Source organism: Plecotus auritus (assembly GCF_963455305.1).
Source record: "Plecotus auritus genome assembly, chromosome: 9".
NCBI lineage: Eukaryota > Metazoa > Chordata > Mammalia > Chiroptera > Vespertilionidae > Plecotus > Plecotus auritus.
The window spans coordinates 108,574,375-108,596,857 of NC_137783.1; the positions used below are offsets into that span (position 1 = coordinate 108,574,375).

The following is a 22,483-nucleotide window of genomic DNA, read 5'->3' on the forward strand; positions in this document are numbered from 1 at the left end:
TAACTTTGCATTTGCAGTTCGTAATCTTTTTCTTGAAAAGGGTTCCTAAGTTGTATAAACTCTAAGTACCACAAAATCCAGATTCTCTCAATCCTAACATGAATTTGCATTCCAGTCAAGGTAGTCTGTTATTTGCCAATAAAGCTACAGTGCCTTTTCCAATACTGTTCCCTCCATGTGAGGGGTGGGGTGCGGATCACCACAGTAGAGAAGGAAGGACAGAAGCATAGTGAGAGTCATGACTCTGAGTCAGGAAAGAACTTGCTCATGTCACTAAGGAGGTCAGTGCGGCGTCCATGAGAGAAGGGCGAGAGTGGTGTCAGATGCAGCGGAGAGGAAGGGGCCAGGCAGACCATGAACAAGAGCTTGGATTTTATTCTAGCCAGGGAAGAGAGGGAGTGATTAAGATATAACTGAAAATTTTAAAGGTCACTTTGGCTACTGTGGAGAATGAACAAAGGTGGGAAAAGAGTAAAATCAGGGACACAAATTGGACTAGGGCAGTGTCGGAGTAAGAGAAGGCGGGGATTTGGACTGGGGTGGTGGTAGTAGAGATGGTGGGAAGTGGTGAGATTTGACATATATTTTGTAGGTAGAGATGAGATGGTTTGCGGATGATTAGAATGAACCTAGTGAGAGTAAAGAAAAGAAGGGAATCAAGGATGATTCCCCTAGTTTGAGCAATGGGTAGACAGAGCCAATTGCTGAGAGAAAGAAGACTGGTGGAAGGATAGCTTTAGATATGTTGAGGCTGAGATGCCTGTGATATTTCAAGGGGAGGTGTTAAGTAGGTCTCTGACTGTACAGAGTTTGCAGGAGAGATTTACACTGAAAAGATAACGTCGAGAACCATAAAGATACTAGTGTCCTGGTGCATGGACTCGTGCACATTGAAAGGAAATTAATTAGAAGAAATATTTTAATATCGCTATTCGCCCTTTCTCTATAATATGTCAACCAAATTCATGATCAACAATGACAGATCAAAACACATGTGTGTGATTGGTGCCAGCGAGAGCTTTATATGTATTGCGCATGCACAGGTCAACTTAGCCTTTTATATATCAACATATATAAAAGCCTAAGCGACCTTTACGAACAAATGACCAGAACGACCAGTTGCCCAGTCGCTATGATGTGCACTGACCACCCGGGGGCAGATGCTCAATGCAGGAGCTGCCCCCTGGTGGTCAGTGCACTCCCACAGGGGGAGTGCCGCTCAGCCAGAAGCCGGGTTCATGGCTGGTGAGCGCAGTTGTGGGGGCAGGAGCCTCTCCTGACTCTGCGGCAGTGCTACCAAGCGGCGGCGGCAGGTGCAGTGGGCTGGGATGAGCGCAAGTGATGCTGCATCCGGCCCCGGCTCCTCCCTGGCTGCTTGCCACTTGGCACACTGCTACATCCCCCTCGGGGTTCCAGACTGCGAGAGGGCGCAGGCCAGGCTGATGGGACCCCCCCCCCACCAACCCCGCATGAATCTGTGCACTGGGCCTCTAGTATAGAATAAACTTGCTTAATTAGATCTGCTTTCTGATTTAGCTAAACGTTTTCCAGCCCACTGAAGTACCCCAACTTCTCTTTCAGGTAACTGTCAGCAACACAGCAGTAAACATCAACACAGAGCAGATTATTATTGTAGATCATGCAGGGAGAACAAAGGGTGAAATATTTAACTGCATCAGTGTTTGACTATATTCTGTGCAGTGAGAAAACCTGAAGTCATTTTCAAGTTCCACCATTTCTTACTTCTTTTCAGTTGGGTCAAGTTTCTAAACTTTCTAAATCTCTGTTTTCTGGCTAATGAAAAGAAAACAGGATTCTACTGAGTCTCCTATCTACCCACTCCAGGACTTCTGTGAGGATCAAATGAGATGAGGCATGGGAAAATTCTTCACAAACATTTGGTTAAAGTGTACAATGTTTCCACCTGGCTATAAAGCAAGTTGGGTTTCTGGGATGAAGAAACTCCAAGGAGGCTAGTAGCTAGGGAGAAGAAGCCGGGAGTTGCTACATGATGTCATTACCTGGTGCCCACAGTGACCATTTCTGGGCTGGGCTGGGCAGTAGCCACATTTTGCACCATGGGGTCTTCGCAGTGTTGGCTGTGATTTGGTGGGGTGCTGCTCCAGGGTGGTAGTGGGCCTGTGTCTCACTTGGGGAAAGCCGAGTGTTGGTTTGTTGGTGCCATGTCCGTGGTGCCGTTTATTTTTAAATGGCCAGTGCACATCATAGCTACCAGTCGGATGGATGGACACTTAGCCTTTAATACACTAAGTGGCCAGATTATTATGATCTCTGGTCCGGTGCATAAATTCGTGCATGGGTGGGGGGTCCGGTCAGCCTGGCCAGGGGAGGGGACATGGGCAGTTGGCCAGCCTGCCTGCTGGTCGAATTCCTGGTTGAGGGGACAATTTGCATATTAGCCTTTTATTATATAGGATATACACTGAGTGGCCAGATTATTATGCGTTCAGAGATCATAATAATCTGGCCACTCAGTATATATATAGATAGTTTTCAAAACTAAGGAAATGAATGTGATTACATGAGAAGAGAGTAGCGAGAGAAAGAGAATGACCTAAGACAGGACCACAAAGAACTCCATATTTAATGATTATGTAAGTAAGGAGGAATATGAAGGACAGAGAAAGAGCTGCTGGAAGAAAGAAGGAAATCCATGGGAGGGTAGTATTGTGAAAGCCAAGAAAGGAGAATGTTTCAAGAATGTAGGAATGCTACTGAGACGAAGAACAGGATAAGGATAGATAAGTGTCCTTTGACTTTGGTAACATAGAGTTCAGTAGGCACCTGCCTAGAAAAGAGAAATTGAGGTATACTGATAGAACTGGAAATCAGCCTGGAATGGGTTAATTAGGAATTGGAAAAATAGATCATAAATAGGCCTATAATCATTATAAAAATTAAATCAGTAGTTAAAAATCTGTATTTTCCCCTTCAACAAACAAACAAACAAACAAAACACACACAACACTAGGTTTTTCTAAGTTCTATCAGTCCTTCAAGATATAGATAATGCCTACTGTGCACAAACTGTTTCAGAGAATAGAAAAGAAGAAAAGATCCTCAATGTATTTTATGAGGCTATTACAACCTTGCTGCCAAAAATCAGACAAGAATTATTATATGAGAAAGAAAAATTATAGGCAAGTCTCATCTCAGTTCACAAATGTACATTTCTTTAAATATTAGGAAGTCAAATATAATAATATAGGAAAAAATAATATATCATTACTAGGTAGAGTTTATCCCAGGAGAAAGAAATGGTTTAATGTTAGAAAATATATTAATACTTCTTAGCACATCTAACATAGTAAAGAAGAACAAATATAGTATTATCTCAATAGATTTAGAATAAGCATTTGATAAAATTCAAAATACACATTCATGATTAAAAAACATGAATAGAAAAGACACTTCCTTTTGCTAATGAAGTACCTATGTTGTAACCTGCAATAAGTAGATATAATACTTAATGGTGATAAGTTAGAAGCATTCTCTTTAAAATCAAGAATATGAAAAGGATATCCATGGTCACTGCTCCTCTTCTATAATAAAATATAAGACATTAAAAAGTAGCCCTAGCCGGCTTGGCTCAGTGGATAGAGCATCAGCCTGTGGACTGAAGGGTCACAGGTTTGATTACGGCCAAGGGCACATGCCTGGGTTGCAGGCTTGATCCCCAGTAGGGGGTGTGCAGGAGGCAGCCGATCAATGACTCTCTCATCATTGATGTTTCTATCTCTCTCTTCCTCTCCCTCTCTGAAATCAATAAAGAAATATTAAAAAAAAAAGTAATGACAGTTGTAAAAATAGAGAGGAAGAAACAACACCATTATTCAAAAAAAACTATATACACAGAAAATCCAAAAAAATCTAAGACAACCTATTGTACTTAATGTTAGCAAGGTTGCTGGATACACTTGAAATACAAAAATCAGTGGTATTCCTATATACTTGCTACAAAAAAGGTTGGATGTTGTAATGAAAAATTTGTAACATCAGCACTGACTGGTTTGGCTCAGTGGATAGAGCGTCGGCCTGCAGACTGAAGGTTCCTGGGTTTGATTCCAGTCAAGGGCATGTACCTTGATTGCGGGCACATCCCCAGTAGGAGGTGTGCAGGAGGCAGCTGATAGATGTTTCTCTCTCATGGATGTTTCTAACTCTCTATCCCTCTCCCTTCCTCTCGGTAAAAGATCAATAAAATATATATTTTTAAAAAGAAAAATTTATAACATCAAAATGGAAAGCTACCTAGGACTAAGTATCTAATAAAAGATTTATAAGACCTTTATGAAGGGAATTAAAATACTTCACTGAGATATGTTTAGAAAACATACAGACACCATGCTCACAGTTAAAAAGACTCAATACCATAAAGCTGTCAAATTACTCAAATATAATTCATATGTCAAGAAAAGCCAAATGAATTTTGAAAAAGAACCATAAGTAGGAGCCCTGCCCTAGCAGATTATCAAGAAAGTTGGGGTTATCTTCCTGTTCCCTTGCTCTGAAGGAATGTGATTTAGGAGTAACACTCCTGGCCTTTCTCCATCCTCTCACTCACTAGCTCTTAGAGAAGGAGGGCCTTTTCTTAGTGGTGAATTTAGAGAGAAAAATAAAACCTGAGTATTCTTGGCTTAGCCTCATCTGGGTTCCTGCAGGGGTCATCTGACTGCTCTCTGCAGTGTAGTCAAGGAAGGGCCTGCCTCTGCGGGGAAAGCCTAGGTTTCTCCCGTTCACACTGTGATTGTGAGGGTAAGTTTAATTTTGAGTGACATCTTTGCAAGCTCTTCTTATTACAGATCTAAAGGCACATTTTCCAAGAGGCTTTATCAGTAACAAAACTGACATTTTGATTTCTATTAGTCTGTCTCTAGTACCTCCTGTCTCAAATTGTTCCAAATGTCAGGGGGAAGAGGGGTGCTATTTATTGGGCATCCTCAAACCTCAACAAGGCTTACAGAAATCACATCTTGTGATAATTAAAAATGTGATACTAGCCTATGGATAGTCAAAACAATGAAGCAGAACAGGGAGCCTGGAAGCACATGCAGGTATATACTAGTAAGTGAAGCTGGTACATAACAGAGATGGCATTATCAAACAGTAGACAAAGGACAGACTCTTCAATAAATGACACTGGGACAATTTGCTGTTTGTACAGAGCAAGACTCAGTGATTAATCAGGTAGTGTGTGGGTTACCTCTCTTTTAAAAAATTATTTTAGGTTATTTACCATTCTGTTACAAAAACTCTCATGAATTATATACCTGTTTCCAACTAGAGCACACATCCCTTAAAGGTAGGCCTTGAGTCTTATACTTCTTGTCATGCTCCAGACTTTACATAGTTGATGCTAACTAAATAAATGTCTGCTAACTTCCTCCTCCTCATTTTAAAACTCAATTCCTATCCCTCATTCCTTAGGACACATCAACACTATGCTTTAATAATTATTTTTATATTCTGACTAGAATTCTTTAAACATTTGTGTATTTGCTTAACAGGAGTCCTATCTAAAATCAGACATCTGGAACTTGCATTTTGAAGATCATATGAGACAAAAATAAAAAAATGTCAAAGTAAAGGTTAATCATATGTGTTGTTTTCTTATTATCCTCAAGACCTATCCTTACGGCACAGAAGAAAATGAAACCAATCTTGTACTTTCCTCCCCTCAAATAGTTTTTCCATTTGACGCTGCATTTTGTTCTCACCACAAACTGGTGACATGAACAAGGCAGGGATTACAGATGAGGAAATTACTTTTCAGAGGCAGGACTTTAAGTTCACAGAGCAGGTTAGAGAAAAATCGGGGATCAGAAGCCAGTGCTCTTTAGAAGACACCATGCTGTTTCAACTTGTCTAACTTTCTAAAGGCCTAATTTCCATTCACACAATTTTCTGAGTTACTACCTATCATTAAAGATTCAAACTTCAAGAATTACTACATGGCTAGCGCCAATAGTTTTCCATTTATTTAAGTCAAGTGAATCACTCTAATGTCTTCTTGGCAGACTTTCCACCTCCCCTTCTTTTTAATAATATTTAAAAATTGTATTTTTTAATTACAGTTTACATTAAATATTATTATGTAATAGTTTCATAATACAGCACAGTAGTTAGACAACCATATACCATACTTGCAAAATGTTCCCCCCAATTTTCCAGTACCCACCTGGCCCATACACAGTTATTATATCATTGACTATAGTTCTTATACTGTACTTTTCATCCCCATGACTATTCTGTAACCACCAATTTGTAGCTCTTAATACCTTCACCTTTTTCACTCAGTTCCCCAAACCCCCTTCCCCTCTGGCAAGTACCAGTCTGTTCTCTGTGTCTATGAGTCTGTTTCAATTTTGTTCTTTTACTTTGTTCTTTAGATTCCACATATAAGTGAAATCATACTATTTGTCTTTCTCTGACTTATTTCACTTAGTATAAACCCTCTAGGTCCATCCATGTGGCTGCAAATGGTAAGATTTCATTCTTTACTATGGCCGAGTAATATTCCATTGTATATATGTACAACCACTTGTCCATTGATGGGCACTTGGGTTGCTTCCATATCTTGGCTATTATAAATAACACTGTAATCAACATAAAGGTGCATATATTCTTTTGAATTAGTGTTTTGGGTTTCTTCGGATATATACCCAGAAGTGGAATCAGTGGGTCATAAGGCAGTTTCATTATTTATTTTTTTAAGAACCCTCCATACTGTTTTCCATACTGGCTGCACCAATCTGCATTCCGAATAACAGTGCATGAGGGCCCCCTTTCTCTACATTCTCCCCAACACTGCTTGTTTGTTGGTTTATTGATGATAGACATTCTGACAAATGTGATGTGATATTTCATTGTGGGTTTTTTTTTGCATGTCTCTGATGATTAGTGATGTTGAGTATTTTTTCATATGTGTATTGGCCATCTGTATGTTCTCTTTGGAGAAGTTTATATTCAGGTCCTTTGCCCATTCCTTTATTGGATTGTTTATTTGGTGTTGTAGGAGTTCTTTGCAAAACATTTTTAGTTTGAGGTAGTCTCATTTGTTTATTTTTTCTTTTGTTTTCCTTCCCGAGGAGATATATCAGAAAAAATATTACTAAGAGAAATGTCCATGTTTTTACTGCCTATGTTTTCTTCCTAGAATTTTATGGTTTCGAGTCTTACCTTTAAGTCTTTAATACATTTTGAGTTTATTCTTGGATATGGTGTAATAAGGTGGTTTAGTTTCATTTTTTTTTTGCATTTATCTCTATCTGTCCTATTTTTCCAACACCATTTATTGAGTAGACTGTCTTTATTCCATTGTATGTTCTTGACTCCTTTGTCAAATATTAATTGAAAATACAGGCATGGGTTTATTTCTAGGCTCTCTATTCTGTTCTATTGATCGATATGTCTGTTTCTATGCCACTACCATGCCATTTTTATTACTATCGCCTTGTAGTACTGTTTGATATCAGGTAGCATGATAGTTCCAAGTTTGATCTTCTTTTTCAAGAATGCTGTGGCTACTTGGGGTCTTTTGTGGTTTTACATAAATTTTTGGATTATTTGTTCTAGTTATGTGAAATACATTATTGGTATTTTGATAGGAACTGCATTGAATCTATAGATTGTTCTGGGTAGTTTGGACATTTTAATGATGTGAATTCTTCCTATCCACAAGCACAATATATGCTTCCATTTTTTTGTATCTTTTCCAGTTTCTTTCTTCAGTGTCTTATAATTTTCTAAGTACAGGTCTTTACCTTGGTTATATTTATTCCTAGGTTGTGTGTGTGTGTGTGTGTGTGTGTGTGTGTGTGTGTGTGTGAAACAATTGTAAATGAGGTTGTTTTCTTAGTTTTCCTTTCTGATAGATACTTATTTGTGTATAAAAATGCAACCAATTTCTGATTATTAATTTTATATCCTGCTTCTTTACTAAGTTCATTTATTAGTTTTTATGTGTACTAGTATGTGTGGAATCTTCAGGGTTCTCCATATATAGTAGCATGTCTTCTGCAAAAAATGACAGATTTACTTTTTCCTTTCCAATTTGGATGCCTTTTATTTCTTCTTCTTGCCCGATTGCTGTGGCTAGGACTTCCAGTATTATGTTGACTATGAGTGTGAAAGTGGACATCCCTATCTTGTTCCTGATCTTAAGGGAAATGCTTAAGTTTTTCCCCACTGAGTATGATGTTTGCAGTGGTTTGTCAAATTTGGCCTTTATTATGTTGAGGTATGTTCTCTCTATTCCCACTTTGCTGCGAGTTTTTATCATAAATGGATGCTGGAATTTGTCAATGCTTTTTCTGCATCTATTGATTTGATCATGTATTTTTATCCTTCATTTTATGTGGTATATCATGTTAATTGATTTGCAGATACTGTACCAGTCTTGCATCCTGGGAATAAATCCCACTTGGTCATGGTGTATGATCTTTATAATGTATTGTTGGATTCGGTTTGCTAATATTTTCTTGAGGATTTCTGCATCTACGTTCATCAGGTATATTTCCCTATAATTTTCTTTCTTTGTAGTGTTTTTATCTGGTTTTGGAATTAGGGTAATGCTAATACAATGAGGTTGGGAGGCTTCCCTCCTCTTAAATTTTTTGGAATAACTTGAAAAAATAGGTGTTAGTTTTTCTCTCAGTGTTTGGTAAAATTCACCTGTGAAGCCATCCAGTCCAGGATGTTTGTTTTGTTTTGAGGTTTTATTAGTTGTAATTGCTCTGTTCAGATTTTGTTTCTTCTTGATTCAGTTTTGGAAGATTGTATGCTTCTAGGAATTTATCCATTTTTTCCAGATTGTCCAATTTGTTGGCGTATAGTTGTTCACAATATTTTCTTATAATCTTGTGTACTTATGTGGTGTCAGTTACTTTTACTCTTTCATTTCTGATTTTATTTATTTAGGTCCTCTCTTTTGTTCTTGATAAGTCTGGTTAAAGGTTTATCAATATGGTTTATCTTTTCAAAACCAGGTCTTGGTTTCATTGTTTTTTTGTATTGTTTTTTTAGACTCTACTTTGTTTATTTCCATCTTGATTTTTATAATTTTCTACTGTCTACTCACTTTAGGCTTTGTTTGTTGTTCTTCTTCTAGTTCCTTTTGGTATAAGGTTAGAATATTTGAGATTTTTCTTGTTTCTTGAGGTAGGCCTGTAATGCTCTGGATTTCCCTCCTAGGACTGCTTTCACTGTGTCACATAAATTTTGGGTTGTTGTGTTCCCATTTTCATTTGTCTCAAGGTATCTTTTGATTAATCTCATTGTTAACCCATTCATTGTTTAGTAACCTGTTATTTAGCCTTCATGTGTTTGTTTTTCAGGTTTGTTTTGTTTCCTTGTAATTGATTTCTAGTTTCAAACCACTGTGGTCACAGAAGATGCTTGATGTGATTTCAATCTTCATAAATTTATTATGACTTCTTTTGTGTACTAACGTGGTATATCCTAGAAAAGGTGGCACATGCACTTGAAAAGAATGTATATTCTGCTGCTTTGGGGTGAAATGCTCTGAAAATATTAATTAAGTCCATCTGTTTCCTTGTTGATTTTATGTCTGGAAGATCTATCCATCGATATCACTGGGGTGTTAAAATTCTCTACTATGACCGTATTACTGTTGATCTCTCCCTTTATGTCCATCAAGATTTACTCGACATATAGGTGCTCCTATGTTGGGTACATAAATGGTTACTAGGGTTATATCGTCTTGTTGGGTTGATCCCTTTATCCTCCACTTGCCAGCTGACTTTAAGCTTAGTCACTAAAAGGGCCTCTGGAGGAACATGAGCTGCGCGAGGTAGGTTCTCAGGGAGTCACCAGGGAGGGGTGAGTTGTGTTCACCAGATTGATACAGATTCAAACTCAGCACCAGTGCTGGGACTGAGGTCACTCAGCAGAAGTCTCAGGGCATACCAACTACCCTCTACCCGCTGAGTGCCCATGGACCTTTGTGGTGGTGTGGACGTTCTCAGGGAGTTGTCAGGGTAAGGTCAGCAGAGTTTATCACATTTGGCCAGGTGAAGAGAGAGCTCTGCATAGGAAGAGTAGCACCAGAGGGAAAAACGGCCCCCACCCCAGAGCCACACACTTGGTCTCTGATATCCAGGCCCAGGCAGCTAACTCCTTAGCAGGCATAAGCTGGGCAGGGCAGGGCAACAGGGAGTGGGGAGGGTGGGAAAGCACAACAGGTAGTGCTTTCCAGACTGATGCAGTATGGAGGGGAATGCTCAACTTAGAAAAGACGACATCTGCAGGAGGTGTGGGAGAGGGACTCAATACAGGGACCTGGCAGCTGTCCCTTCAGCTCTCTCCCCAGAGCCACACAACTCTATCCTCACATGATTCCACTTCACTCTGAACCACACTCCCTCTGCCAGAGCCAAGGGTGAGTGGCTACAAAAGAGATTTTGTGTGCTGGTCCTTTAAGAGCGTGCCTGGTTACTAGCAGATTCTGTATCTTCCTGGGTACTGAATCCCTGCTGATTTTCACAGCAAGATATTATGTGGGCTCCTCTTCCTGGCTCTGGTGCTCCAGGCTGGGGAGCCTGGCTGAGGTTGAGACCCCATGCCCCTCAGGGGGACCTTTGCAGCTGAGACATCCCTCCGGATTTCTCTACAACCTCATGTGGGTGTGGGGCCAGCTCTTTTCACATCTCTGCCCTCCCAACCAGTCTAAATGTGGCTGCTTCTGTAAATTCTTGGTTATACAACTTCTGTTCAGCTAGTCTTCAGCTAGTTATTCATGTTGATTATTCTATAATTTAGTTTTAATTCCAGTTTGGACCTGGGAGGAGGTGAGTGTAACTTCTACCTACTCTGCCACCTCTTGGATCTCCATCTGCCCTTTCTTTTTAAGAGTCATGTCTATACTGACAAAGCACTTCTAAGTAGTGGCTTGCCCTCAGGGCACAAAAGACATTGACATCAAACACAAGAAACAGTATGTGCCTCCTGGTCTCAAGACTAGGTCCTGACAAACCTAACCTATTCCTTGTCTGCTTTTTTCCCTTAACTCTCATAACCACTGATCCTGGTGTTCATTCTATATTTATGACCTTCACTTGTTCTTTAGAAAAGACTTAGGGGCTCGATGTCTCTCCCTTTTATGAACCACAGGGCTGTCTGCCTCAGCAATGTACTCAACGATTGCTTGCCCAGCCAACCTCCCAATGTTCAAACTATACTCCCTGAACCTTCTCCCTTCCTGAGAGTGCTTCACCCCCCTTTGCCAGACTGGAGCTTAGTACAAAAGCACAATGGCTGCCTTTCCTTTTCTTCAGATATCTTATTACAGAGGAAAACCAAGAAGGCAGGTGTGGAGTAGTGTGGAAGTCAGAACAGTTTCTCAGGATGATTATGTACATTACAGTTTCTGAGTATCAGAAATAAAGGTACTCACCACCTGACCAGCAGTCCATGTTCCATGAAGTTTTTCAGGTTGGGAAGGGTTTGCCTCAAGTCTGGAGTCCCAAGTCCATGTTGATATCTTAGCTGCAAAGGTAGAAAAATAGAATTAAAAGAAATTCTAGCAGATACTAGGCAATGTTTCAGAAACATGATCTATTAAACATGTGTGTTGTTTTTTTTTAATTCGAAAACAGGAAATATGAATGTATGATCCCAATATCATCAACCACACTTTTGGGATGGTGTTTAAAAGTACCCTTTTCATCTCTTGCTCCTTTGTCCCCTAAAGTTGGAGAAGACCAAGAATGACTAACTGTGGAATCAAGGTATTTCAAAGACCCTTGTAGGATTTGCTAACATTGATTCTAGGGACATAGACCATAAAACCAGTGTTTGATTTTAGGTACTGAAGGCTAATATTATATACTCTGAGCACATTCAGCCCTTCTTTTGCTGATCCTCTCTTTGTATAAGCAAGGGTAAGAATCATGTTGTATTCTTCTGATAGCTAAAGTGTCTGATACAATGCTAGTGGCTCAGTGCTTATTAAACAAATGAGTTGCAAGCTACTTTTGACAGAGGATGTGCTTTATATTTCTCTTGTATCTATAATTTCCATCTTTATGCAGAACAAGAGCACAGAGCTGAAGGGCTAGCGTGAGGAAACTATGGCCTGTGGGCTTGATCTGCTCTTAGTTTTACTTATTTCTGCTAGAGGCTGATTTTCAAAATTAAGTATCCTTCTATGTTCCTTGAGTATCTTGCTAAATGTTTTCATTTGTCTGTTCCTTGCATCCTCTCACTCTGTCTCTGAATACTATCTGCTTCCTTAACTGACCATAATAAGATCTGAAATAGGTACATGTGCACATTCATACACATGCTCACACACATAATATCAAATACACAGTAAATGTGCAACACAGTCCTATAGAAATGTATTTTTCAAATGACATGATACATATGCAAAAAGCACTTTGTAACTGTATATTGTACAAATGTGAAGGATCATTAGTTCTGAAGTTTTATTTTTCTGGTACCTCAACTTTATCTATTTATTCATTTGAATTTTTGAGAGTTTATTTGAGCCAAACTGTCGACAATTGCCAGGAAGCAGAATCTCAATGTTTGGGATAATAATCTGGAGAATGGTGTTTTTTCACCTTGTTTTATATATTACATCAAAGAGGAGACATATGTGGTTTACATGAAATCCATTGGTGATAGATTAGGAAGGCAGGAGAAAGCAAAGAGGGGGAGAGTAATCTCTGGGAATGGATAAAAAGTAAAATGATAGACACATACTTCTTTTACTTAGGTGGGTACAGGATAGTTAACAGTCAATAATCAATCCTATATAATAAAAGCCTAATATGCAAATTGTCCCCTCAACCGGGAGTTCGACTGCTCGCTATGACCTGTGCTGACCACCAGGGGGCGGCGCGGAACATAGCAGGCATCAGCAAACATGTCTCGCTGGCTATCTGGGGGCGGGGGTGATGGGGACGCAGGTGCGGTGAGAATGCGGGGTGTCTGCTGAGCTCACTCTCACTCCCCCTGCTACCCTCCCCTGGGAAGCCAGGGCTTGTGTGCCAGGGAAGTCCCCGTGCTCAGGTGCCGGGCGCCCACGAGGAGCCCACCCAGCCTCCTTCGGATGAGCCAGGCCGCAGTCGCCCGGACCGCAGCTGCCAGGACTGTAGGGGCCCATCAGGCTCCCCATGGGTTTACGCAGAAGCCAGTCTGCGAGGCGGGCTGGGAGAGAGCACACTGCCCGCTTGACTTCCATGCAGTGCTGCTGGGTGGCCCAGAGGCCCACACTATCCGGCTGAGCTCACTGCATCTCCGCATGGGGACTCGGGCACCGTGCCTCAGGCAGAGGGGGGTGCGCGAGGGTCTGGGGGCCCAGGTGCTGCCCAGGGCCCAGAGGTCATTTGAGATCTGCCCTTCCATGCCAGATGCTCATGCTTTGATCACTGGCCAGGCCTAGGGACCACACCCGTGCATGAATTTCATGCACTGGACCTCTAGTATAACAATAACAATGAAGGAATTTATGATCTCCAGTCCTGGCACCCAGGTGCATTTGGTTGTGCCCTGAGGGGTCTGGGAAAAGGGAAGTTACAAATTACTCTGACATTTCATAGGCATGTTATCTTACCATGTGGCCCCTTTCGTCCCCATATCCCTCTTTTGGTCATAAATCAATCCAAAGGATGAATTGATGACCAACCTTTTGGGTGGATAATGGAGTCCAACAGTGTCTAGCACCTAACTTTAAAAGTGACCAAGTCAAACATCTAAATATTTTCCTTTTTTAAAAAATAAAACCATGACCAACAAAAAATATTAAAGTAAGTCTTCCTTTGTTTCTATCTAGTACTCAACTGATTTTTCACTTAACAAAAGTTTATTCTCACTACAATGAACTTTTAAAGGAAAATGCCAAAACCTAATCGGGTTTCTTGAATACTCACACAATGCAAGGTGGTAGAAACATAGACTGTTAAAGCTAAAAGGAATTGTGAATATTATTTAAGCCAATCCTTTCCTTTTGCAGATGGGGAAACTGAAGCCCAGAAAGGGAAAGTAAATTCTCTAGGACCACAGAGCTCAATAGCAAAGATATTATTAGCCAGAGCTTCCCTTTCACAACCATGTTACTCTGCCCTTTACCCCAGAGTAAGAGGAAAACTGGTAAAAACACTTGAGAAGACAAAAGGAAAAGATTTTTTCCCTTTTCCAAAACTTAGCTTGGTGACCTAAGTCACCTCCTGAGATTTGCTGACCTTGAATTATAAGATCTATTCCATATTAAATGACATCATTTCTTATATTAATATAAAAGCATTTTTCCATACATTGATAAAAGTAAAATGGCTGATATCCCAATATGACATTCCTGAATTCATTGTTTCAATAAAAAAGTGAAATTGTTTACACATGGCATGGAAATTTCACCTGTGATTCATACTGAAAAATATTAAATATCAAAAAACCATACTGAAATAACACTAAGCTATGTGTCCCTGAGCCAGTACATAGTCAATTGCCTGCCCCAGGTCCACAGTGGAAGGTGGGTGTTGAATTCTTTTCAGAGACCACAATGAAAATTTTTCTGCAAGTCTGATTCAACCAAAAAAGGAAAATGTGGGCATTTTGAGCCTCCACCCAGGCCTTAACTCTTCATTTGCTGCATAGCACAATTATTTTTTAATTACAGAATCTTAGAAAGTTATAGCTTAAAGAGACACTGGAGATCATCTTCTCCTACCCCCCTCTTTTCATAAATCAAGAAAAAAAAAAAAGGAAAAAAAAGAAACTAAGACTCAATAAAGCAAATGTCCTGCCCAGGTCACAGAGCTGATAAAGTACAAAGCCAAGGCTAGAACCTAATAATAACTCCAAATTCTTTCTACCATGTCATCCTTTTAATTTTCAACATATGAGATCAGCCAAAGAACATATATGTACATATGCATAGGCCATGGACACAGACAACAAAGTGGGAAAATCCAGGGAAAGGGAGTGGAGGTTGAAGGACAAAGGTGGGGGGGGGGGGGAAATGGGGGACATCTGTAAGAGTGTTAATTAAATTAGAGAAAAGAAATTCACATGTAATACAAATGTATTCATACCTATAATAATAAAAGTGTAATATGCTAATTAGACCGGATAGCCAAACGACCTTCCGGACGTCCTTCCGGATGAAGCCGCAGTGGCAGGGGCTGAGGCAGAGGCAGTTAGGAGCAATAAGGCAGGCAGGCAGGCAGAGTGGTTAGGGGTGATCAGGAAGGCAGGTGAGCGGTTAGGGGCGATGAGGCAGGCAGGCACAGGTGGTTAGGGGCAATCAGGCAGGCAGGCGAGCAGTTAGGGGCGATCAGGCAGGCGAGCAGTTAGGGGCGATCAGGCAGGCAGGCAGAGGGGTAAAGGGTGATCAGGCAGGCAGGCAGGCAAGCAGTTAGGGGCGATCAGGCAGGCAGGCAGAGTGGTTAGGGGCGATGAGGCAGGCAGGCAAGTGGTTAGGGGTGATCAGGCAGGCAGGCGAGCAGATAGGGGTGATCAGGCAGGCAGGTGAATCGTTAGGGGCGATCAGGCCGGCAGGCAGAGGAGTTCCTTTTTGTACTATACTATGTCAGGTAGAGCTGATCACTATCAAATATATTCCTTCAGGGGAGGAACAAATCTAAATTTGTATTAAGTAATTCTTTAACAAGTTAACACTCTAATTAGTAAAAAAAGGAAGGAAAAGAAGGAGCCAGGTCAAGGAGGAAAGGACAAGGATAAGAAGGAAAGGAGAGAAAGAATTACATTTCCTAAGTTCCTACATGCCCTAATCATTCACTAAACAAATATTTGTTTAGTGTCCACTGGGTAAGCACTGTGATCAGTTCTCTGTCTTTGGAATGATGGCCCTGGACTCACTGTTCTCACAATAGAAAGGGGTGGGAACCATTTTTCTGACAAGAGCCATTTGGATATTTATAACATCATTCTCGGGCCATACAAAATTATCAACTTAAAAGTTAGCCCTGGCTGGTTTGGCTCTGTGGATAGAGTGTCGGCCTGCAGACTGAAGGGTCCCAGGTTCGATTCCGGTCAAGGGCACATGCCGGGGTTCCGGGCTCGATCCCCATTAGGGGACGTGCAGGAAGCAGCTGATCAATGATTCTCTCTCACTGATGTTTCTATCTTTCTCTCTCCCTCTCCCTTCCTCTCTGAAACCAATAAAATTATATTTAAAAATAAATAAATAAATAAATAAATAAATAAAATAAAAGTTAGCCTGCTATATTTGGTCAAACATTTAATTAACTCGCCATAATGCCTTGGCAGGGCCAGACCAAATGATTTTGCGGGCCTCACACAACCGTGTTCCCCAACCCTACCATAGCATGATATAACCTCGAGCAAGTTACATAACCAACCGGTGCCTTGTCTATAAAACAGGACCAACAATATTTGTCTCATAAGATTGTTGTAAGAGTTTAATTAGAACTTTTATAGAAAATGGAAACTCCCCAGGCCTGATTTTTAGAGGGTATTCATTAAATGTCAAGGGCCTAGAGGGCCTAAAGCGCCAAGCTCGAGAGTTGGAACTTTACCTTTGTTGTCAGCAGTAAGAATCGACTACAGGGTTTTAAGCAGGAGAGTGAAGGAGGAAAACAACTCCAGAGGCAACTGGAAAGGACAGGTTAAAAGAATGAAGTACTCCTTTCTTTAAGAAATCTTACTGTGTGTTCCATCAAAACCTGCCCTCACCAACTGTCATCAATACCACACTTCCCTAAACGCAGCTCCATCTGCTCTCATTTCTGATTGGGAAAAGCAGATGCCAAGAAACCCAGGCAAATAAAATATTGCTGTGGGTCTAACTGCCTCAAATTAGTCTCTGAAATAAACACCTTTTGTAACAACTTCCTACTGCACCACCACCCAAAGAGTGTAAGCAGTTTTTAAGTGGAATTTTGGTTTCAATTAGCTTGAATTTCAGCTTTACTCTGATTGGTTTAGAACTCCATGGGGGCAATTAAATTTTTGTGCAACTATAGTAGGCTACTAGGTGAAAACTACACATAGACGATAGGTTAGTTGGGAAGTGGGGAGAAGCTATGTTCAGTGGTTTCCCTGGAAAAATGAACAAATGCTACTGTCTACTAGCAAGAGAAAATTCCTGTACTAAAGTACCCAGGAAGAGCTGGCTGTATAGTTCTTGAACAAGCAAAAAGAAAGAAAACAAGAGCAAAGGATACACTTAGACTGCACAGACAACTGTAGCCATGTCAATAACATCAACTATCTTCTTTGTTTTCCTCTCCCACACCACCTTTCTGAATAAAAATAGAGTATTTTTCCAAAGCCTCATGCTGGTTCCATCCCAAAACACTATATATTCACTGTGAGTTTCACCAAATAGGACATATCAACTATGAAGTTAAAGCTCTTGTAGTTGAAATTAACTAGTTTATACAGCTTGATAAATGGTGCTCCATTGACTAGGTAAGACCATATGCAGTTTCGGAGGTCATATTTGAAAGTAAAGTGTGATTGTTCTTCTGAGAAATATATGCTGAATTCTTATACTCAGTGAGCATCTTCCTATTAAGCTAAGAGGCCTAATTTAATATCAAAGTACTCAATTTTATCTTTATTTTATAAACACACAATTTTTCCAGGCCAGGAAAGACTCCGGGGGTTCAGGAATCATTTTGTCATTTAAGTTTTGGCAGGAGAAATTCAGTTTAGACAAAACACACACACACACACACACACACACACACACACACACACACACACACACACTTCCAAACTACACAAGGCCACTTATTGCGTGGCTTATTAGTTCCATATGGGGCTTGAGCTAAGCTGCATGACATGTTTGATACAAACCGTCTGTTACTGTGAGGGAATGTGGATTAATACAATGCTTCAATAAAGGATACTAAAAGATCAACACTTTCGTGATGGGATTACAATGAATTTGACTACAAAGAGAACTGTTCTCAAGGAACTAAAAAAATAAGAAATTAAAAATGCACATATTCATCAAAGACTTAACTTCACAGTTCTGGCTTATGTAGTTAAAAAATCTCTATAGGAGTAGTTACCAATATTTCAATTCATTTTTATTTTTTTTTATTATTATTATTTTTTTTTAATATATTTTATTGATTTTTTTACAGAGATGAAGGGAGAGGGATAGAGAGTTAGAAACATCGATGAGAGAGAAACATCACTCAGCTGCCTCCTGCACACCCCCCACTGGGGATGTGCCCGCAACCAAGGTACATGCCCTTGACCGGAATCGAACCCGGGACCCTTGAGTCCGCAGACCGACGCTCTATCCACTGAGCCAAACCGGTTAGGGCTCAATTCATTTTTAAATGCTAAGGTTTCACCGACATAAAAAGAACTAGATTAAGAGCTCGAAAGACGGGCACCACCATGTCAAAAATAAAATCTGCTTTCCTAGAAGAAAATACAACTCTTTCAAAGATGTGGAAAAGCTACTTAAAGAATACTTAATATAAGCAATAATATTGTTTCTTACAGTGAGCTGATGCAATATCTACCTCTAAGGAAAAGTATAAGAACCTGATTATGAGCCTCTAGTTGCAAGAACAACCTAAATATTTTTTCATCCCCATCTATAAGACATGCCAGTTCTATTCCAAAATCGATATGTTATAAGGTCAACACTGGACACAGCAGAGGCTTGCCATTCTGAGGTCTGAAAAGCCTAAAAGTCAAATTTAAAAGCTGTTAAGTCTAAGAAATGGAGAAGTTTCTTCCATTTCTCATCCCAATCATACCACCAACTATTCTTAGAATTTGGGATTCTTATGAGAGCTAAATGGCACCTTTGAGAGCACCAGCCCACCTGCTTCACTTACGTCACAAGGTAAGTGAGAGATTAAGTGGCCTATCTAAGGTTGAACACATTGAACCTAGGAAACAGAATCTACATTTGCTGAGTTCTAACCACAGGCTCTTTTTCTTTATATCATAAGTTGTACTTTTGAGGCCAGGTTATATTTAGTCAAACTTATCATTATTAAATATGTTATATTAAAAACACTTCAATTAAAATGGACCTTTGCTTCAGAATCTTATGTTTGTCAGAAAACAACCAGAAGCACTATTAAACTGATGCATCTCTGGAGTCAGCATGATCTGTGTGGTCTCTATTACTGCCAATTTTTGTGAGTTTTGAAAGAGGGTCAGTCAAGCATATTGCAAATGGATAAGCAAAGCAGAACTGGAAATTTGTTCAAGTTAGGTAAATCATACCCCCAATAGCAACTGGAATCAGCTTTAAATAATGAAGGTTGCCTGGCTGGCATGGCTCAGTGGTTGAGCATCGACCTCTATGAACCAGGAGGTCACCTTTAGATTCCTGGTCAGGGCATATGCCTGGGTTTTAGGCTCAATCCCCAGTAAGGGGCATGCAGGAGGCAGCTGATCAGTGATTCTCTCTCATCACTGGATGTTTCTATCTCTTTCCTTCCTCTCTGAAATCAATAAAAATAAAAAATTTAAATAAATAAATAAAATAAATGACGAAAGTTATTTTCCCTTTAGCCTAAGGCTATGTGAGTGGACAGACATATAGTCCGATCCATTAGAACAGATATTCATCTGTCAGGTCTAGCAAGCTCAACCTTGGCTCCCTGCCCTCATGTTATTAGTTCTGTACACCCTGATTTATCCCAAACTACCTTGTATTGACCTTTAACCCAACCTGGATTTCTGGTTCCCTTGGTAGCTAATCTTTGCTCTCTAAACTGATCAAACTCAGCATTTCTGCTTCTGATTCACTTTTATGTAATCTTGATGTAAAGAACTATATCAGATGAAGAAGATCACAGTCTAATAGGGCAGAGACAGTTTTCTAGAATGTCTTATAAATGGAATCATGGAATAATTTGCCTCTCATGTCTGCCTTCTTTCATTTTTTTTGAGATTCATCCATATTACTACATGTATGAATAGTTCATTCCTTTTCATTGATGAGTAGGATTCCACTGGATGGATATACCACAAATTGCTTATATATGTGCCATTTAATAAACATTTGGGTTGCTTCAAGTTTTGGCTATTATGAATTAAGGTGCTATAACACTTGATTTGCGCCTGTGTAGAGCACAGGGTTTTGTTTGGACTTGTATTTTTATTCTTCTTGGAGCAATACCTAGGAGTGGAATTTCTAGATTGAATGGTAGGTATATGTTTATTTTTAAAAATGCCTAACTGTTTTCAAAGTGGCTATACAATTTTGTATTCCCCCAGCAATGTGTGCTTCAATTGTTCTGCATCACTTAAATCTGTTATCATAAATTTGATTGTACAAGGAATACAGAAGCCCATTCTGGTCTTTCCCCAGGAATGTACAGTGACCACAAATACCTGACATGACAATTGGAAAAAATTACTTAATTTGATTCAACAAATGATTACGGAAGAGCTTGTATGTGTATGCGTGTGATGGTGGTGATAAGTGAAATTATAGGTATGTATATGATGTTGTTTATAATAGGGGAAATTGGGAAATAATTTGAATATATGCTAGGCCTTCGGCCAGGTTCTATGGTAGAATAATTGTGTTGATGATAACAAAAATAATTATATAGCTGATAATGTTTATTGAGTAGTTTAATCATGCCAGGCATTATGCTAAACATTTCACATTATATTATTTCACTTGGTCCTCACTGTAACTCTATTATGGTTTGAAGAAACTGAGACTTAGAGTTAATAAGTGGTAGAGCTTGAATCTGAAACCCTAGTTTGTCTGACTCAGCACTTTAAATTCCTACCACTTAATGATAATGGGAATATCAGTAGCAGCTATAGCTCTTTTCAACATGCAATCTGTGCCAGGCATGGAACTTAGCTGTTTATTTATGTCACTTCATTTAATCTGCATAATAACCCCTTGAGGTATGTCATATAATTCTTTCTATGCACTTGAAGTTTAAAGGAGTTGCTTGATATTTCACAGGTAAAAGGTTGAGGAGCTGAGATTTGAATTCAACTCTGATTCTTTACATCCCAGTACAGTCTAAATATGGCTTACAAGTTAGTTAGAACAGATGGTATTTTCATTCTTCCTTTAATTCCAATACTGAGAAAGAGACCCCTCCACTTTTGAAACACATTCCTTCTCTTGATATCAGACATTTGACACAGTTACATCTCCACTTAGTTGTTGTTCAGCTAAGTTATACATATTTAGTCTTTTTAAATCTTTGCTTGGAAATCAATCCCCACAGGCTCTTCATCATTCTTTATGTCTCTGAACTCCCTCCAGTTTCCCTTAAAGAATCTGGTAATGAGGTGCCCTAAATGGAACACAGTTTTCCAGAATGCTCTTTTCTCTCATTAATGACTTTTTTCCTTAAAATATTAATTTTACTATAATATCAACTTCATGCCTTTTAAGTTTTCTGGTGAAATTCTTCTGACTTCACTTGAATTATATTAGAGTCCAAGCCCATGTTCCCACTGTTTAGTCTCTCTGGTTGATCATAAATAATTGTAGCTTCAAAAAAACCAAAACATCCCCTCAAAACACAGTCCCATCCCAACAGCAATGAACTGCTGAGCTCACATAGCTCCTCCAACTGGATAGGCGCTCTTAAAATTTGGTCTAATACTTTTACTCATCTTTTGATCTCACAATTCATTTAACAAAAAGCAAACAATTCATTAGATATGTACCGAATACCTACAACAGGCAAGGTATGCAAGGTGTGATTGGGAATGATGACAAACTGACCCAGCCATGGGTGCCACCCTTCAGGAGGCTACCTGCTAACTGCATGATAACTAAGTTAACCTAGAGGGAAAGTACAATCTTCTATCAGAGTGTGAAGGGTGGGGTTAGTAGGCAGAGTTTTAAGATGGCTCTTATAACCTTCATCCCTGTTGTTTTTCCTTTGATTATTTTATGTTTAGGGCAAAGGGAGATATCTCGATGGGCCTCATCTAATCACATGAGCCCTTTAAAAACAAGTGAGTTTTCTCTGGTTGGTAGCAGAAGAGACTGTTCAGAGATCTGAACTGTTAGATGGGCTTGAAGGGACATTATTCATCTGAAGATGGAGGGACCATGTGAAGAGGAATGCAGGAGGCCTCTAGGACCAAAGGTTGGTCCCTGGCTGCAAGCCAGCAAGCAAATGGGGACCTAAGACCTACAGCTGCAAGGAGCTGGATTCTGCCAACAATTTAAATAAGCTTGGAAGTAAATAATTCTCAACAGCCTCCAGATAAGAGCCCAGAATGACTGACACCTTGATTTTGGCCTTGTGAGACCTGGAAGCAGAGAAACCAGATGAGCCCACCCAGATTTCTGACCTACAGAACTATGGGATAAAAATGGATGCTGTTTAAGCTGCTAAACTTATAGTAATTTGTTTATGAAGCAATAGAAAACTAATACAGGTGGAGAAGATTATATCTACCTTTCACCTGAAGATATTTGGAGTGAATTCATGAGGAAAATGTGGTCTGAGCAGTTCCTTGGTGAACAGATAATATATTT

The 22,483-nt window shown here is 39.8% G+C and overlaps 1 protein-coding gene across 3 annotated transcripts in view; it reads right to left on the bottom strand.

Moving 5' to 3' along the window:
* Positions 1 to 22,483, bottom strand: part of UVRAG (UV radiation resistance associated) — a 306,221-nt gene that overhangs the window by 23,116 nt on the left and 260,622 nt on the right. For all 3 annotated transcript variants that reach the window (XM_080688155.1, XM_080688156.1, XM_080688157.1), the window contains exon 14: positions 11,435 to 11,526. In XM_080688155.1, the coding sequence (XP_080544281.1) occupies positions 11,435 to 11,526 (92 nt within the window). The remainder of the gene's footprint in view (positions 1 to 11,434; positions 11,527 to 22,483) is intronic.